The following is a 16,327-nucleotide window of genomic DNA, read 5'->3' as shown; positions in this document are numbered from 1 at the left end:
ATGCCATCTGTTCTCCCATCTCCTCTAAACCTTTACAAAGTTCCTCAGAATCTCTTTTAGTTTCAATTAACCTGAGTAATTTATGTAGCTTGCACATGTTGTCATCAATCTGTGAACCCTATTACCAGATTGAACTATATGAGGTTACTGACAATTAGAGAACATTACCTTTTAGGTTTTTGCCACGTTACAAATTAATGACTTGTTCCTACACTTTGCTTTCCGCTCTACATATTTTTTTTTCCTCAAACTGTTTTGATAAGAGAGATACACTATGGAGCTACTTAGGTTTTTTTCTTCGGTCTTTCTTTTTTAAGAATCTAAATAATTAATTTACATTCTTTCTCCTTATTCATCCATTTTGAAACACAAATATATTTCGTCTATTGAATGCACTTCTTTTACAGGAGCTGGGTTTTTCTATTCCTTTCATTGAACTCTATTAATATGGAGTTCCCATCTGCCTTCTACCAAGTGAATTAAATAAAGCAAGATTTGCTAGCAATGCAACAATAGAGGCAAGCTGGTAAGAAAAATTCTTTACAACTCTGGACATATTCATTAATTCTAAAGACAAGAATTAAGAGTTAATGTGTTAAGAGGTACTATATATTCAAGAAAATGAAAAAAACACCATGCTCACCTATTTCTGTGAAGTTATAATCACCTTGTCTTTACCATAAAGTTAACCCAATTTGCAATTTATATCCTGCCCTTAATTTTACGTGTGTTCACACAAACTGTATTTTTAATATCCTAGTGGTTTGTGGGTGGTTTTAGAGGTTTTTTTGGTGGGGTTTTGTTTTGTTTGTTTTTGGTTTTGATTTGGATTTGTATAGGCTAACAACTACAAACTCCATCAAAGTGTTTCTGGTATTCCAGTGTTTCCCCACAATTCTCCTATGTGTCCAGGAAGAACAGGCGTATTACTATGATATATACCAACATGTAAGTGCTCTCAGCTTACAGTTAAGAGGCACAGGATAAATCCCAGCTAACTTCACCATCATAGAATTGTGACTACAGAATTAATATGAATGTCATTCACATGATATCTCAATGTTTTTGTTTGAGTTATGCTAACTGGAGAGAACTGTAAATATCCAATTTTAAACCTGAAGCTCCACCTGTGGAGTTCCTTAAAAAAGCAACACAGAACTTGTGGGGTAAACATTCCAAAATGAGTTTAGTCATTCAGCTTGCAGTTTGGTATGACTATGAAAATGCATACGTAACTGGAACAAAAAAAAAAAAAACCAAAAAAAAAAAACAACAACCAAAAAAACCCCACAAAAAACCCACAAAAAACCAAAAAACAAAAACTGAGAAAAAAAGCTCCCTAACTCTGTACAGTTCTGAAGAAATGAAAATACCTATTAGATACAGATGCCTATATAACAAAACTCTTGCACCAGTAACACAGTACTATGAATTTAGTTAAATAACTGATATGAAATATTAGGTATTCCCACAGCTTCTGCAACAATAAATAGAACACAACACTTTTAAAAAACAGGTATTTTACCTTACTTTTACTGACAACTTTCACAGGGGTTTCTCATTTTAACATGGAACTGTAAATTGCATGTAGTGTGATACATGCAGAGCTTTACATTTGGTTAAAAGTATTCATGTGAATTAGAAAGAATGGCAGCTGTCAGTAGTGAAATTATTCTGGTACATGTTCAACAGCATCCTTTTTACAGATGTGCTGATAGAAAAACTCATACAAATATTGACACAATATAATATGATTTCTTGGATTATTTTTACACCTAGTTCTCAAATGCTTCCTAGGATCATTCTTGTTAGAGAAGACACATTAATTTGCTGGCCTATTATGAAATTTCTTTGGCTTCCATAATTAATCTCACAGAAAATATAACCCATTGTTGAGAAGATTAGTGTAAATTTCCTCAGAGCATATACTTTTCAATGTCTACACTGTAAAATTCCAGTAAGACTAGTTATGCATTTTCATAATTGCTACAATTTTTTAGCAAATTTACTTGAGTGACACATCAATTTTTACAGGAAAAAAAAATCTTCCCAGTTTTATAGGAGTTTTGCCATTTAGTTTGAAATAAGTAATGGAGTATGTATTTTAAGAAGAAAATTTCATGATAGTGAATGAAGCCAAAAAAAACATAATTGTTTGACAAATAGTAGTTTGAACAGGTACTAATTCAACAGTAACTGAAATAATGTTCCTGGATGCAATGGACTTGTTTCAATAGAAATAAACCAGAGTTTAGTAGGCTAAAAGCAGATTAACTTCACATATGTCTCAGGCCATTTGAAAATGTCAACAACATTCTGTTACAGTGGGAAATGACCAAGAGTACTGTAGAGAATCTGACCATTACTGACAAAGGTTCACTATTATTTAAAGAACTTATTAGTCCAGAACATTTTAGAAGTAAAATGAAAGCACTAAATCAGGTATTTCTCACCTGGTTAGGTAACAGAGCTGAGAGGCAGAGGGGAAAGCAATAAAAACTTCTTCTGAAAGGATTTCCTTTGGTATCAATAAGTATCTGACCATTAAAATAAAAAAAATTTAAAAAATGAAAAGCAAGAATTTTCTTACTGTATTAAGAAAATTACTGACTTTACAGAGAAAAAAGGTATTGTCACTTCTAGAAATAGCAGACTAGTATTCCAGAGGGCTCTTCCTGACTGTAATAATAGCTTGCAAGTGCTGTATAACAAAAACCCCAATGCTTTCCATGGAACAATTAATTCGTTCTAATCCTGTCCAAAGAGACACTTTGTTTCTACAGATGATATAAAATAGAGTTGCAGCAGGTTATTCAGAGCACTAATATTTTAAGTGGGTCCCAAAAGCTAATGAGAAATAAAAATGCTATAAAAATGTAGAGAGCATGCACTGGAGATGGAGCTTAAGCTGTATGGGAGCAAACAAGACGCTGACAGACACACCTTCAGTACTGTGGATACTAGAAGTGCAGAAGTTCTGTTGTCAGAGGTGAGGACACTGACTTAAACACAGCAGAAGCCAGGAAAGGTATACAAAGAAAGGAAGGTAGTTTTCTGTCTGAAGGGGAACAGGAGAGAAACTTGCAGTCGCTTTCAGATGTGGCCCTGAGCTACAATGATAGGAAAAAAAAATTCAGAAGAAATGGATGGAGTATGATGAACACCATCTGTCTTGAGATTGGAGTAAATTTTAAAAATAGCAAGATTTTCAATGATTTTAGTAGCCTGAAACACTGCCTGTAGTGTTACACTGTTAATGGAACAAACACTGAAGAAATATATCTAAACAGTTTGGAACAGACTTACAATTATGGCCAGAATTTTTAGAGAGTGCATGGTAAATCTAGGGCACATTCTTTGCCAGGGATTATGATACAGAAGATCAAAGCACCTCCAGTGACAGTATTTACATTTACAGTTTATAAGAAAGGTTTGCATTTCCTAGAAAATACAGCAATGCCCATCAGAATCATTTAAACTGGTGTCAAATGCAGCACTGGTGGTTTTTTGCTGTTAGAATAGAAGAGCAGTCCACACTTCGCTGAACCACAGTAACTTGAAAAAGACACCAATTATGAATACTGGAGATATATTTTTTTCCCTCCTTTTTAAAATAACCACCAAAAATCTCTGTTTATTCAGGAACATGTTTTTTGATCCAAATGAAAGAGGGTGCCAAGCAGTGTTATACAAGCTTCCTAAATTCATTTGGCTGACTAATGTTCCTATTCCTGCATGCTTCAAAGTAGTAAAAGAAAAACAAATCTCAGTAAGAACTGACATTCAGATCGGTATCAGTTTAAAGACATAATGCATAATGTTGTCTGCTTGCTATTTAATGCAAAAGATATATTTTGCTGAGTTCACTTAATAATGAGCAGATGGAGGGTGGAAATTAGAGGGTTGGAACTTAGGACTTTTTTTACAATAGACTATTAGCATGTTTAAATTTCAACCTCCCTAAATTTCTAAGCACTTCTTTTCATTTAGTGAATTATTTTGCATATATACAGCATATTATTAATTTAAATGTATCATGCCTGACTCCTTAGTGTCTTACTTCAGTTAGACCACAAAAGCCAGCACCTTGATATCATACTCCCATTTTATACCATTATGGAATCTCCATAAAGAGACAGGAATTTTTTTGGACCAACATGAAATGGAGGAAGAAACTTTCCTACACAGTTGAAATCCTGCACATTTACAGGCACTTTACAACATTAAATATCATATATTATTCTGTATCAGTATTATATACTAATATAATATTTAAAGTTTAAATATATTATATTATTTTAAATTAAATTTTTATATCAGTATTGTTATAAAAGCAGATATAAAAGGCAGAAATTGTGGTATTACACCACTGTCACTGTATGCTTTGCACAGAGTTAATTTTTAATTCATTGGTGTTCATTTGTGTTTTAAACAGAGACAGGTTGCCAGGACATGCACAACTTGGTTTTACAGTCTGACTTATACTGCGAGAGTAACTTTTTTCCAAAAGTAATTAGAGGTCATGTGTTACTAAGCAGAGCAAAGAATCCATCCAGCAATGATGTATCACGCTGCAAACATAAAAGGAAGACATACCTTAGTCTGCTGCTATGAAGCAAGCACAAGCTAATGAGAAAAGTTACAAAACAGTGTAATTCATTTAGGAGGAAAGACACTGGCAGGTTATCAGTACAAGTCATCCTGACTCTGCTCATCAAGTACAGAGATTCCAGCAGTACCAAATGTAGAATCTAGGTCTGCAATAAATACCCCGCATACACTTCGCATATCTCTAAAGCTGTGTTTAGAGTGCTTCTAAAAACTTCTCAAAGTATATCTAAAGAAGAGATGACAGAGCTAATTGGACTAAATTTATCCTTGGCCTTAACTGTCAGTGAACTGATGTCCCTGAAGCTGATGGTAGCAGAACAAATGAAAGGCAGAAGGCCTGCTAAATAAGACACTGGATAAGGGCTTATTGTCACTAAGACTGTTAAGGTGATTGAAGCCAGGTTCAGCCACATGGGATTGGCCAAGCCACAAGAACAGGTATGACAGACAGACTGATATTTTCAGACTCTGACTTGAAAATGCTTAAATCTTTCTGAATGGAGCTTCAGAGGGTGGCATGATTCACAATCTGTGAATTAGGACTTGTGGTCTGAAATACAGTCTCCCCCACATTCTCAGCTCATGTGTAAGCCACCCTCGAGATTGAACAAATAAACCTTCAACAGAACAGCTTCAACAAGATAAACTAGATAGTCAGAACCTTCCCAGAGACTTAGGATGCTACCCAAGAAAATATGTGAACGTGTGTCTCTCTTGCTCTAGTGTGCATGCTCATGTAAATTTTTCTAGATTGGCTTTTCAGACTGGATTGAATCAAGGTTGTTCGCAAGCCCAGAGATAATTGCTGTGGATCATACATCCTTTTGTTACAGCTCAGACTAAACCTGCAGACTTTGCAGAGCATCAGTCTAAGCTGAAGAGTGTAGCCCACTGCCTGGCCCAACTCCAAGGCTGCCAGGACACAACACCCCGACCTGACTTCCCAGCTCTGCTGCCCAAAACCCATGAGAAGCCAGTGAAGGTAGAAGAGGACTGAGATACCCAACTGGACTCCTATAGAAGTTCTTCACTAGAACATTGACAAATACATGTGAATGACTGTTATACAGGTACCAAATCACAGGTGGGAGAAAGGGTGTCTCTTGTGGCTTGGGTTAAATATGATCTTGAGGGTCCTGAACTTGATCTTCTCCATTGAGTAGGTTTGGCAGCAACAGTGAAGAAAAATAACCAAATCTGCAGCCCCTAAATACAAGTATTCCATAGCATCAGTGAAAGTTTAGGGCTGGGAGGTAAGTGAAAGGTGACCTTTCAGACCTGCTTGAGAGATCCTTCAGAGCACTGACCACTGTGAAGTTGCAATCAGCTATTGGCCCAGCAACAGAGGAGCCTGCACTCGATCCCCCAAGCCTGTACCACATGGTCTCACTTTTACTGATGCTTCAAGTGGTGATGAAATAGCTCAAAACTAAGGATTTACCTCTCCACTTTGCAAAGTGTGCTCCACAGTATGGCTGCAAAGAAGTGAGAGCAGTAAGGGATTTCCTCAGGCAATACCTCAAGTGATATCTTAGACCTGATGCTATTTTCACCTTGCACCAAAAGTTAAGTCTGCTACACACAGTAACATTAATGGCAAAATACACACAGAGCAGAAAATTCCTAATGAGATTTAAAATCATTACTGTATCCATCTACCTTGTATAATTTAAACATGGTTTAAACAGAAACAGCAGCCAATCATTTACTCAGTTGTTATTAGATAAGTGTAGGAAATTAGATGACGATTATTTCCTATACTAATATGATCCAAAGTATTCATTAATCTGAACTCCTTAACTGGCTTTTATTCAGACATACAGTAGAATTATTGTCTTCATTATCATACTATCAATGACCTCTGATATTATTACATGCTACCAGGTTCAATAAAATAAAATACTTAACACCATTTTTGTTTTCTCATATTTTCATTTACATACTAATAGACGTCTGATACTATTTATATTTGTCAATAATTATAACCATCCAGCAAAGAAATCTGTATTTCATGTGCTCCCTGCAGCCAGTTACTTCAGCATGGGTAATATTTACAAAAAGTCAGTTTTGCAGGCTTACATATGACTGAGTAGGCAATACAAACATGGGCCAAAAAATAAAATTAAAGAGAAGCGCTACCCCTTGCCACTCACCTTACATTCATCCATCTCCTTTTCCCACAAACACATGGAGAAAAACACAACTATGAAAAAACAAGCGGTTTTACAGTGTGTTTAAAAGGCTGACTAATCTCAGGTTTGGCACGCCAAAGACCAGGGCGAGAACAAGCACTTTCGTTTTCATGTCAGCTCCCACAACACTCAAATGGAATTGCGTAGGGAGATTTTTCCTTCCTTTGCTTCTAATAAATGGGTGTTGTGTTTACATACTGCATACTGAGCATTGCCCATCCGAAGCCAAGGACTGCATCTTGCCAACTCTTAACTTTCATACAATATGGCGATTACATGAGCCAGCATACCATTAAATCACACAACAAAACTTGGAGAATGGCACTGTCAGCTTGCAGAACCATACCTGAAGGGCTGACATGCAGTGCATAAAGGCAAAAACCAGATTTCAGTGCAGTGGCAGAACTGGGTCAGGAGAAGACTGGGTTACTGGCCTCACTTTAAACGACAAAGCCAAGTGCCAAATAGTTCACAGAGATAAAAACTTGCAGGCACATAATAAAAGCAGGTGAAGAAAAGAAATAAATAAAAAGATCACTTAACATGCCTTGCAAAATGCTCACCCACCCTTGAATCTTTCAGGTCGTCTGCCTTTTATTCTCCATACGACTCTATTCCAGGATGTTCTTTCCAACTGCAGTACTTGCAAGCTGGCTTCCCTTGAGCAGAGTCAAACCCAGGGGAACAGAGGAGACCTTAGTCCATTGCTTAACACAAATAGTACATCATGTTTCTGGCTCCAGCAAATTCTCCTTTTCTATTTAATGAGCAGCAGATCTATACCTGCCATGAGCTCCAAATGTCTTCCAGTGCCTAGTGTTCAATTTTTTTGCAGAATAACCAAGAAAGACTGATCAGAAGTCACTATTTCCCTTAAAAGCAAGCTCACACCAAGGTATCAGGTATCTGCTTTGCATTTCTGATTTACCCTGCTGATATGACACTAGAAGTGCCAATTTGAGTACTAATTCCTTTTCCAGGTACCTGTCCACAATAATTTCTACAGAGACTTCCACTTTATTGACACAAACATACAGATAGGACAACCTAAGATGATAATTTAACCACCAACAATAATGCACACATTCAAAGGTAGAAAACTGCGCTGAAATTAAGACCCTTTTAATACTGCAGTTTCAAAGAGGATGTGCATCTAACTCACTGCAGGAGATCAAGTGCCTGAATCATGTATCTGTGATACCTTATCAGCCTTCAGAGCTACCCCACAGGTGACCCCTCTTTGCAACATGTTTCTTAGTAACTTAATCCTATTTAGATTGTCTTCAAATCACACAAAGAAAAAGCAAAACAGAAAACTGCTAGGTGTTTTTGCAAGATCATATCACACTGGCATCACTCACCCTGTTTTTTCAAACTGTAAAAGGCTGTCCAGGCTTCACTGACATTTGTTGTCATATTAGCATGCAAAAGGACATAAACTCACTTCTGATAATAGTTTTAATTACTAAGTATATAAGCCTACAAATCCTCTCATCCAAGTAATCCCTCAATAAGATTAAATCATGGAAATAGCCTCATTGAAAAAGGATTTGTATGACTGAACCCTAAATGCTTAATCACTTCTTTAAAGAAATCAAGACTTAAAAAGAAAAATCCAGGTGTTGGCATGTTTAGAACAGGGGGGTTATATATCCATCAAATCACACAGTTTCATAAACATCACTTCTAGGACTGACACTGTTGGGGAATGTGCTTCTGCAGTTCCTGTGGTTTCTCAGGTTAAGACTGATTTAAATAAACGGACCAACTTGTTCACGTTGAGTCTAGTGCTCAGCACGACTCTTTTCCTTCAGCACTTTCGTTGTAGGTATGACTCAGCTACCCCTTCAGCTACACTAGTTACACATTATCACTGTACAACATAACCTCAAAGATCAAAATCCCTGATTTATTTTAAACATCTAGGCATTACCAAGTGTTTGCTGGGCTCAATGAATGTGTGGTTCTTGCTTTCTGTACTATGTCTATTGCAGAATATTTTATTGTAAGAAATATTCACTTATTTCCTGGTTTTCCAATCTTGTTCTTTTCGCTATGACGGTTACCAGTCTAGACAACGACAGAAGAACCCACAGGAGAGCATATAGATTAAAATTTACTTTAATGTGTCGAGTGCCCCCATGTGCTTAAGTCCTCTTTCTTGTACCCACTTCACTTGTTCTCTCTCTTTGCACAGGGTCTTCATGGTTTTAATGGCAAGTCTTCTTGAAGTATCTCCTGCTCTGATCCCTTTGGATTAATGGTATCACTTTTTTTTTTTTTTTTGCTACTCCTAAAAATATAGGAAACAACCCTTTGGAGAACTTGGAGTCTGTCAGTGCTTCCAAAAAGCAGGAAGCAAAACTGCTTGAAGGCTGACAGATGCTTCACCACCATGACAAGAAGCTGTTCCACAGGCTACAGCTTGTGAGCCCCTGAGTCAAGCCATATGGTCCTGAATGCCAAGACTGCCTGTCTTTCCCAGTTTACTGGGAGAGAGGGATTGTTCCTGCTTTGCTCTGAATTTGCAAAAGTAGTCTGTTGACTTTTATAAGTTTACAGTTCAGAGGTAATAAAATGCTTGACTGCTTCCACTCATAAATCCTCATTGGTAAACACATAAACACGGCTCTCAGACTTTAAGAGAGCTTTCACAATTGATAATCTATTCAGCACATCTAAATAATTATGTATACAGGGTCTGAAACATCTTTGTTCAAGGCATCTATAGTAAACTAATGTGAATAACAGCAATGAATATATATTGCTAAAATTCAGAGCTGATAATTCAGGATAAAACCCTGGTGTACTTCAGCATCACAAAAATTAATCTTCCAAGTTCTAAGTTCTTAAACATGGGTACATTCTCCAATGCTTTGGCCAGGTGAAATTTAAATATTTCAGAAAGTGAGTATTTCTAAATCCTCTCATCTCTTGAAAAAATATTTAACTCCCAAAAATACTTCGGTAAGTTTTTAATTTTTTTTTTAATATGTTTTATGTCTTTTCCAGTGACTGTATTGTGAGGCGTCTTCACTGGTGTGTAGGTGACCCAGCAACTGGCAAGAAACAGACGAACGCAAAAAGTATCTCGCTTCTAACCCAGAAACGTAGGAGGAGGGAAAAGCCCCCAGCGCAGAGGCAGCGGTGCGCGTGTCCATGCATTGTTCTCTCCCGGAGCAGTCCTGGCTCTCGCTGGGTCTGCCAGGACACAGGGTATCGGCACCTTGCGAAGTCCAGCCTTAAACTTTCTCCCGTTAGAGTTTCCTTGAGCCTCTTCTCGATAAAATTTTCCACTCATGTCTGTCCCTTGCTTCCTTCTAAAAAACGCACAGCATAGTGACCACAATCTCTACAGAACCTGCAGAAATAATGGCAGGAGCCCCCGCAGGGGCACTGAGGGGCACTTCCCGGCGGGATGCGGGAGGACGAAGGGCGAAACGCCGGGGTTCCCACAGCACCAGCCCGGCGTGCGGGGAGACACCGGCAACCGCAGCCACTGCACTGCTGCCCGCGATTATTTCACATTCTCGCACCCCTCAGGGTAACACAGACAACTGATTTACTACGGCAATTTTCCCGAGATCTCCCAAGGCTCGGCCGCCGCTCCGGCCGCTTGCCTGCAACTTTTCCGCGGGCTGCGGACCGCCGAGGGCAACAGCGGGCGGCAATATGTTTGTCCCCTTCACGTCGCTCCCGCAGCCCGTTTCCCGGCGGCGGCGGCTCCCACCCCCGGCGGGTACCCCCACCTCTCTCTCGGACAGCCCGGGAGCCGCCGCCCCCGCGGACCCGCACTCCCCGCCCGGCGGCCAACCCGGCCCGCGCCCCCTCCGCGCCGGCGGCCCCCGGGCAGGTGGGTGCCCCCGCCGCCGCCCGGCCGCACTCACTTGTGCCTTCTTCATAAGGAACGGCAGCGCTGCAGTCCAGCCCAGCCGGCCGTGTGCAAACTCCCTTCAGCGGAACTGTAGCTCCAGCATAATGCAGCAGCCGATAGTCCACGCATTGGGGTTGCCCACGGCGAGCCCCGCGCTGCCTCCGCCTGTCCCGCCGCCGCTCCGCGCGTCCCGCTGCGCCCCCTCCCCACGGCCTGAGCGTCCGCGCTCACTGAAGCCACCGCCGGCCCCCGGCCAGGTCTTTTATATCTCCGATCTGCCTCCAACAGCGGCGGCGGCGGCAGCCCAGGCAGGACACGCCTTTCCCCTCCCTCCCGCCCTCCCGGAGGACCGGCAGCCCAGGCAGACCCTGCGGGGCGGGGGAAACCCGAGTTAACTTGGGGGAAGTTGGAGGCAGGAACAAGCCGAGCCTGCCCCTCGCCAGCGCCGGAGGGGAGCGGGGCGGCGGGCGGGCCGCCGGGGGGGGAGCGGCGGGCGGGGATGCGGAGAGAGAGGGGTGTGGGCATGGGGCGGGGGGCGCTGGGTACCGGCCCCGGTGCGCCGGCTGCAGAGCGCTCCTCCCGCCCGGTGCCCGGGACAGGTGATCCCGCCGGCGATCCACCCAGCGGGGCGAGGGTCTCCGGCCCTGCCCGCGGTGGGCTCTGGCAGCGTGCGGGGAAGCTGCCCGCCACCGCGGCATTTGAGGTCAGCCAGGCTGCGGGCGCCGAGCCAAGCCCTTGGGTTGGGTCCCCCCACCCACGCTGGCGAAAAGGGGGGTGCCCCCCCGTCTGAAGCAGCCGCCGGGCGCCGCCCGGGCCCGCGGCGGGGCGGGCAGCGGGCTCGGAGGCTGGCGGGGCTCCCGGCCGGTGCCCGGTGTTCCCAGCGCAGCAGCCGCGGCGGCGGCGCGCACGGCCGGGGTGGCAGCCCCGGCTTTGCCCTTGCCATTCCAGGGCTGCTTTCCCATACTCGGTGAATGCAAGTTAAACACTGGGATAAGCATTAGAGCTGGAGCTTAGAAACTTCTTTTACCTGCTCCAGACACAGAAAAATTGTTGAGCAGTGCCTCCTAACGCTTCTGCAAAGGTGATCCTGCAGGTCTTTTCACATGCTATTACAATTTGCATCCTGTGTAAATAATGCATTAGTGTTGGATGCGGAAAAGCGACTTACTACTTGGAGTCTTCTGGCCAATCCGTCACAGCAGTAGCTGCAGAATTTGAGTCCTCTTTAGAGAAGGCAGCTCCCAAGGTTAATATGGATTAAATTTTGGGTGTGAATTAAATGGAATGTAGGGCTGTTTATGGAACCAGTATCTCCTGAAACAGCCATAAATATTAAAATGAAGAAAGAATAGTCTGCCCCAGCCAATAGTCATTTCCTAAAGGATATAAAGTATGCTCAGAGTGTACACTAAGAGATTTCATTGGAAAAATCTGTCTAATTTTCACCTAGAATTAATCATAAGTTTTTTAAAGACTTGATTTCTGCCAAAGTAAAGGAGAGATGTTCAGGTACAGAAAGGTTTTTACCTTATCCCTAACTTTGCTATATATTTGGAGTTCATCAGCTAAACATCTAATATAATTTTGAAGATAAACATCTAATATAATTTTTCTTCTGCATCCAATCCAGAAAAATGGATCAATAATTTTATTTTACAGCATGACAGTACTGATAGATTCGTTCCCTTTTTGTTTTTCTTTCTGCATTTCATAATTATTACTGAGCTGAATTTGTCAGACTTTTATATGCATATATTAATAACATCTTCCTCTAAAGCACTAGACAAGCAGTGAAAGGGAGGAAACCTGTAACAACAAAAGAAATCAAGGACCTCATTCACTGAAAGGACAGTTTGTGTATCATCTAACAGTGATCAACCAAAGCTGCTTTCACTGTCTCCATATTTAGCAAATAGGGCCAGGAAATTAAAATGTTATGGCATATTTCCTCCTTAGAACAGATGACCAGTTTAGTCTCCTGGGGAGAAGGCCTGGAAAATCTGAAAGAGCAGTCTGTCGCAGCACTTACCTATCTTATGGAAAACACTTCTGGTCTTTCTCTGTGCTGAACTCTATCACAGTTCACGATTAGTCACGACAGGAAAACTTTAGTGGACACTCTGTATGCAGTTATCTTACTGGTAGTTCTGCAGAGACAACAACACTCTTGGGCACAATTAAATTTCTTTACCACCCTGGCGTCATGCACCTTTTCTCTCCATCCCCAATCTGACTTACTGAATCTTCCCTTGTGTTTAATGCCCAGCTATAGAGGAGTAGTGACCTTTTAATCTCTTCCTTTTGTGTTGGCAATTTTCAAGTGCATTATTGTTGACACTATCCTTCCTCAGTTTGGTTTGGGAAGACTTTTCTATGAAAATCAGAATTTAATAGTTTAAAGTCATTAATATTTTATGTCTGTATCCCATAAGAAAGCATGGTTTAATTAGTCTTGCTCAACAGAGTCAGAAAACCAACTTCTGATTTCCCAGGTGAGAACTGATTAGCCATGGACCGTTAGAGCACTGACTGCTAGCTTTCCAAAGCACAACTGCAAACCATGCTCAGTCTTCTATGGCCTACGTTATTTGCACTTCTGGATGCTTGGGGGTGAACACAGGCCCCGTCGTAGTTTTGTTTTTAGAAAACCTGTTCCTTTACCGGGAAGATATGGAAAACAGCATTACTTATCCCAGCTCTTCTCAGGATTTAGTTCCACCCATTCGGCAGGATTGTCCTCACCAGGAATACTGTTCAGCCTGTATGGAAATACCAGCAACTGAAAATTAAGCCTTTCCAGTCTAACATGAATAAAAAAGCTTTACCATCTTTACCAGCTGAGAAATGGCTCTTAAATGTTTTTTTATTCTGGAATTTTATGGAATATCTGCTGTGCTTTCCATAGTTTCAGCTGTGTGAAGAATGTCTGCACTCAGTCTGTTGACAGCTTGGCTGCTGGCTGGAACAGCTGGAATTTGGGAATATGTAGGATCACATCCAGCCTCAGCCACGGAGATTGCTAGATTAAAAAGAGTTCTGCATCAGCTTGGAAAATTGAAAAAATTTCTCCTATGAAACTGTTTAAGCTGTGAAGGCAAGCACCAGTGAGTGCGTATTAGAAAGACAGCACGCTAATCCCGTCTAATCCGTTACAGACTGAGCCTGTGAGGGCTTTGCTGGCACAGAGACCTGGCCTGTAGCATCAGCTCAGTTAAATCCCCTCTCACCAGCCTTTTTTAAGGACATAGAACACCAAGTACGCACATTCCTAACCTACTTAAGACACACAGAATTTAAAAAATTGTATTTAAAACTGAGGTATGTAGAGCCAAAAAACTCAAAAGATGGCCTCAACCTTCTTTAGGTTTTATTTACAGAAGGACATGATTGTAGAGGAATGACTTTCTACAGAAAAGACAAACCTTGCAAGCTTGAAAGATTTACAGTAAATTACATTAATTACTTTGGCTATGAGGAAGAACATTGGGATACTAATCTCCTTGAGAGGTCCTTATCTTTGATACCACAAAATAATCCAGGTGTTATTCTATGATTGTGAACTTGTGCATTCTGATTTCAAAGCACAAACACAACCAATATTTAATATTCCATGAAAGTACATATTTTGAATTTTTAATTGAGCCTTATGCTCAACAGTTACCAAAGGGACTGTTAGTTTCTTCTAAGCATCATACATCTTTTGTGCTGTGTACAAATATAATATATTACAGGGGGAATTTCTGCAGTTATTCAATATCATTGGTCAGTGAATAAACAAATGACTCAATCAATACTTAGTCCATGGGGACATGCACACCACCACAGAGCCACTTTCTATTTCATTCAGCACAAGAACACAGGATTCAGGTGTATTTTTTTTATTCACATGACCTGCCTCTAAAGATTGATTTGCAAGAAGCAGTTTCCATGGAACTGATTCTTCATAATATATTAGCACAGACTCAGATTTTAAGGATAAAGAAGTTATTATATGGTAAAATCATAGTTCATTTAGCAGAGTATCTGGCAGACCAGCTGTAAGGACTTAAAAGAGCACAGTTGCCTGTCTCAAACACTGTTAGGGCCACAGAAGGACTTTGTCATGAGATAAGCACAGGATGAAGCAACAGGATGGCACTAACTCCAGGCCTGGTGGAGGCAAGATCCTGGTAAACACTTCCAGACAAAAATTCCCACTATGGCAAACTGTGTAAAGAGGCAAGTGCTCCTACACATATCACCAGCCAAAGATCACCCCAAGTTATGGGACAGATGGCATCTGTGACCACCACCAACCACACCAGAAGCTCCCCTGAATCTGCCTCCATGGATGCTTGGAATTTCGACTGTAAATTAAGCCACGACAGGGAACTTGAGATAAGCAAAAGATGGGTTTATCTCAGATCTAGGGGGAGGTTAACAGGCTGGGGGAGAAGAATCTATCACTGATAAAGGACGTAAGGAATGCAGAACTTACAGACCACAAGGAAAGCCAATACAGCAGCTGTGCTGAAATCAGCTCAGACTGGGTAAAAGTTAATTTTGTCAGAGGAAGATAGCGATCACAGACTCACAACCCATCAACCCAAGAAACCCACTGACTCAGAAAAAAGTCTGAACATGGGACTAAATGACTTTAGAAGTGAGAGAATAATTTAACCAATAGAATGAGAGAGCTTTGTAGCCAAAGAGTATTAATTCCTTTGCTTGTTGAAGTTTTGAATGACCTCAGAATCCCCTCCACTGAGAAGCCCAGAGTAAAGAAGGACAAATATAAACACTTATTGGATCCATGGGTGGTGACTATCTTCTGCTTGAACTGTCTCTCTCTCCTCCCACCCCATGCCTTCTTTCTATCTCTCTAATTTACATTCATTGATAAATAAAATCTGTATTAATGACTTTGGGATATGTTCTCATTTGTACCTTAATTCAGGGAGGGGCATCTCTCACTAATCAGATCTTAACACCAGCTGGGGAAAAAATGCAATATTCTGGATGAACAGAGATATCTCCAAAGGAAAAAAAAAATTGGATTGAAATTCAATTATTTATTGAAATGACAGAATGAGTATCTCAGTATCTCATTATGATGCATCTCCAAAACCCATTGAAATGAAAAAAGAAGAAACAAGCAGTACATTATAGGAGTGGAGCCAGGGATCTTAAAACTATTAGAAATCTGTTCAAGAAGTGCCAGTAAAGGAGACTGGAGTTATATGATTGTGTGAGATTTATTTTCCCAGAGACAGATATGGAGACAAGCAGGTAGAATAAGCTAGAGGGTAGGCTTTGTTGTCAGTAGAAGGAAGGTGGTCTTTGTTTATTTGAGAATGATCCTGGTCTGAAGTAGTGATGGAGAGAAGGAATGATGGATTTTTATTGAAAGTTGAAAAGTGCCTTTGTCTATTGGTGTCTTTACTGGTTTAGTTCCCAGTAAAATGACAGTTTAATTAGCATGCAAAGGATACTCTGTTTTACTAAGAGAACTTTTTGGCAAGGAAGACAATCCCAAAATAGGAAGTTGTACTGATGCTGTTAAAAGTCAATCAGAACCTGTAAAATATAGTTGCAGATGCTAAGAAGCAATCATTACCTGACTTTCGGGAAATCTTATTTCTACTATTCTTTCAGTATGCCACAGTTTTAG

At 40.9% G+C, this 16,327-nt stretch overlaps 1 protein-coding gene across 2 annotated transcripts in view; it reads right to left on the bottom strand.

Annotated features, from left to right (window-relative positions):
- LOC131573541 (kit ligand-like) overlaps nt 1-10,984 on the bottom strand; it is a 56,124-nt gene extending 45,140 nt beyond the window's left edge. For both annotated transcript variants that reach the window (XM_058827594.1, XM_058827595.1), the window contains exon 1: nt 10,691-10,984. In XM_058827594.1, the coding sequence (XP_058683577.1) occupies nt 10,691-10,705 (15 nt within the window). In that variant the 5' untranslated portion in view covers nt 10,706-10,984. The remainder of the gene's footprint in view (nt 1-10,690) is intronic.
- Between the last annotated feature and the right edge of the window lie 5,343 nt (nt 10,985-16,327).

Source organism: Poecile atricapillus, chromosome Z (assembly GCF_030490865.1).
Source record: "Poecile atricapillus isolate bPoeAtr1 chromosome Z, bPoeAtr1.hap1, whole genome shotgun sequence".
Taxonomy (NCBI): Eukaryota; Metazoa; Chordata; class Aves; order Passeriformes; family Paridae; genus Poecile; species Poecile atricapillus.
Note: the sequence above shows the minus strand (reverse complement) of the source record. Positions and strands in the feature narration are given on the sequence as shown.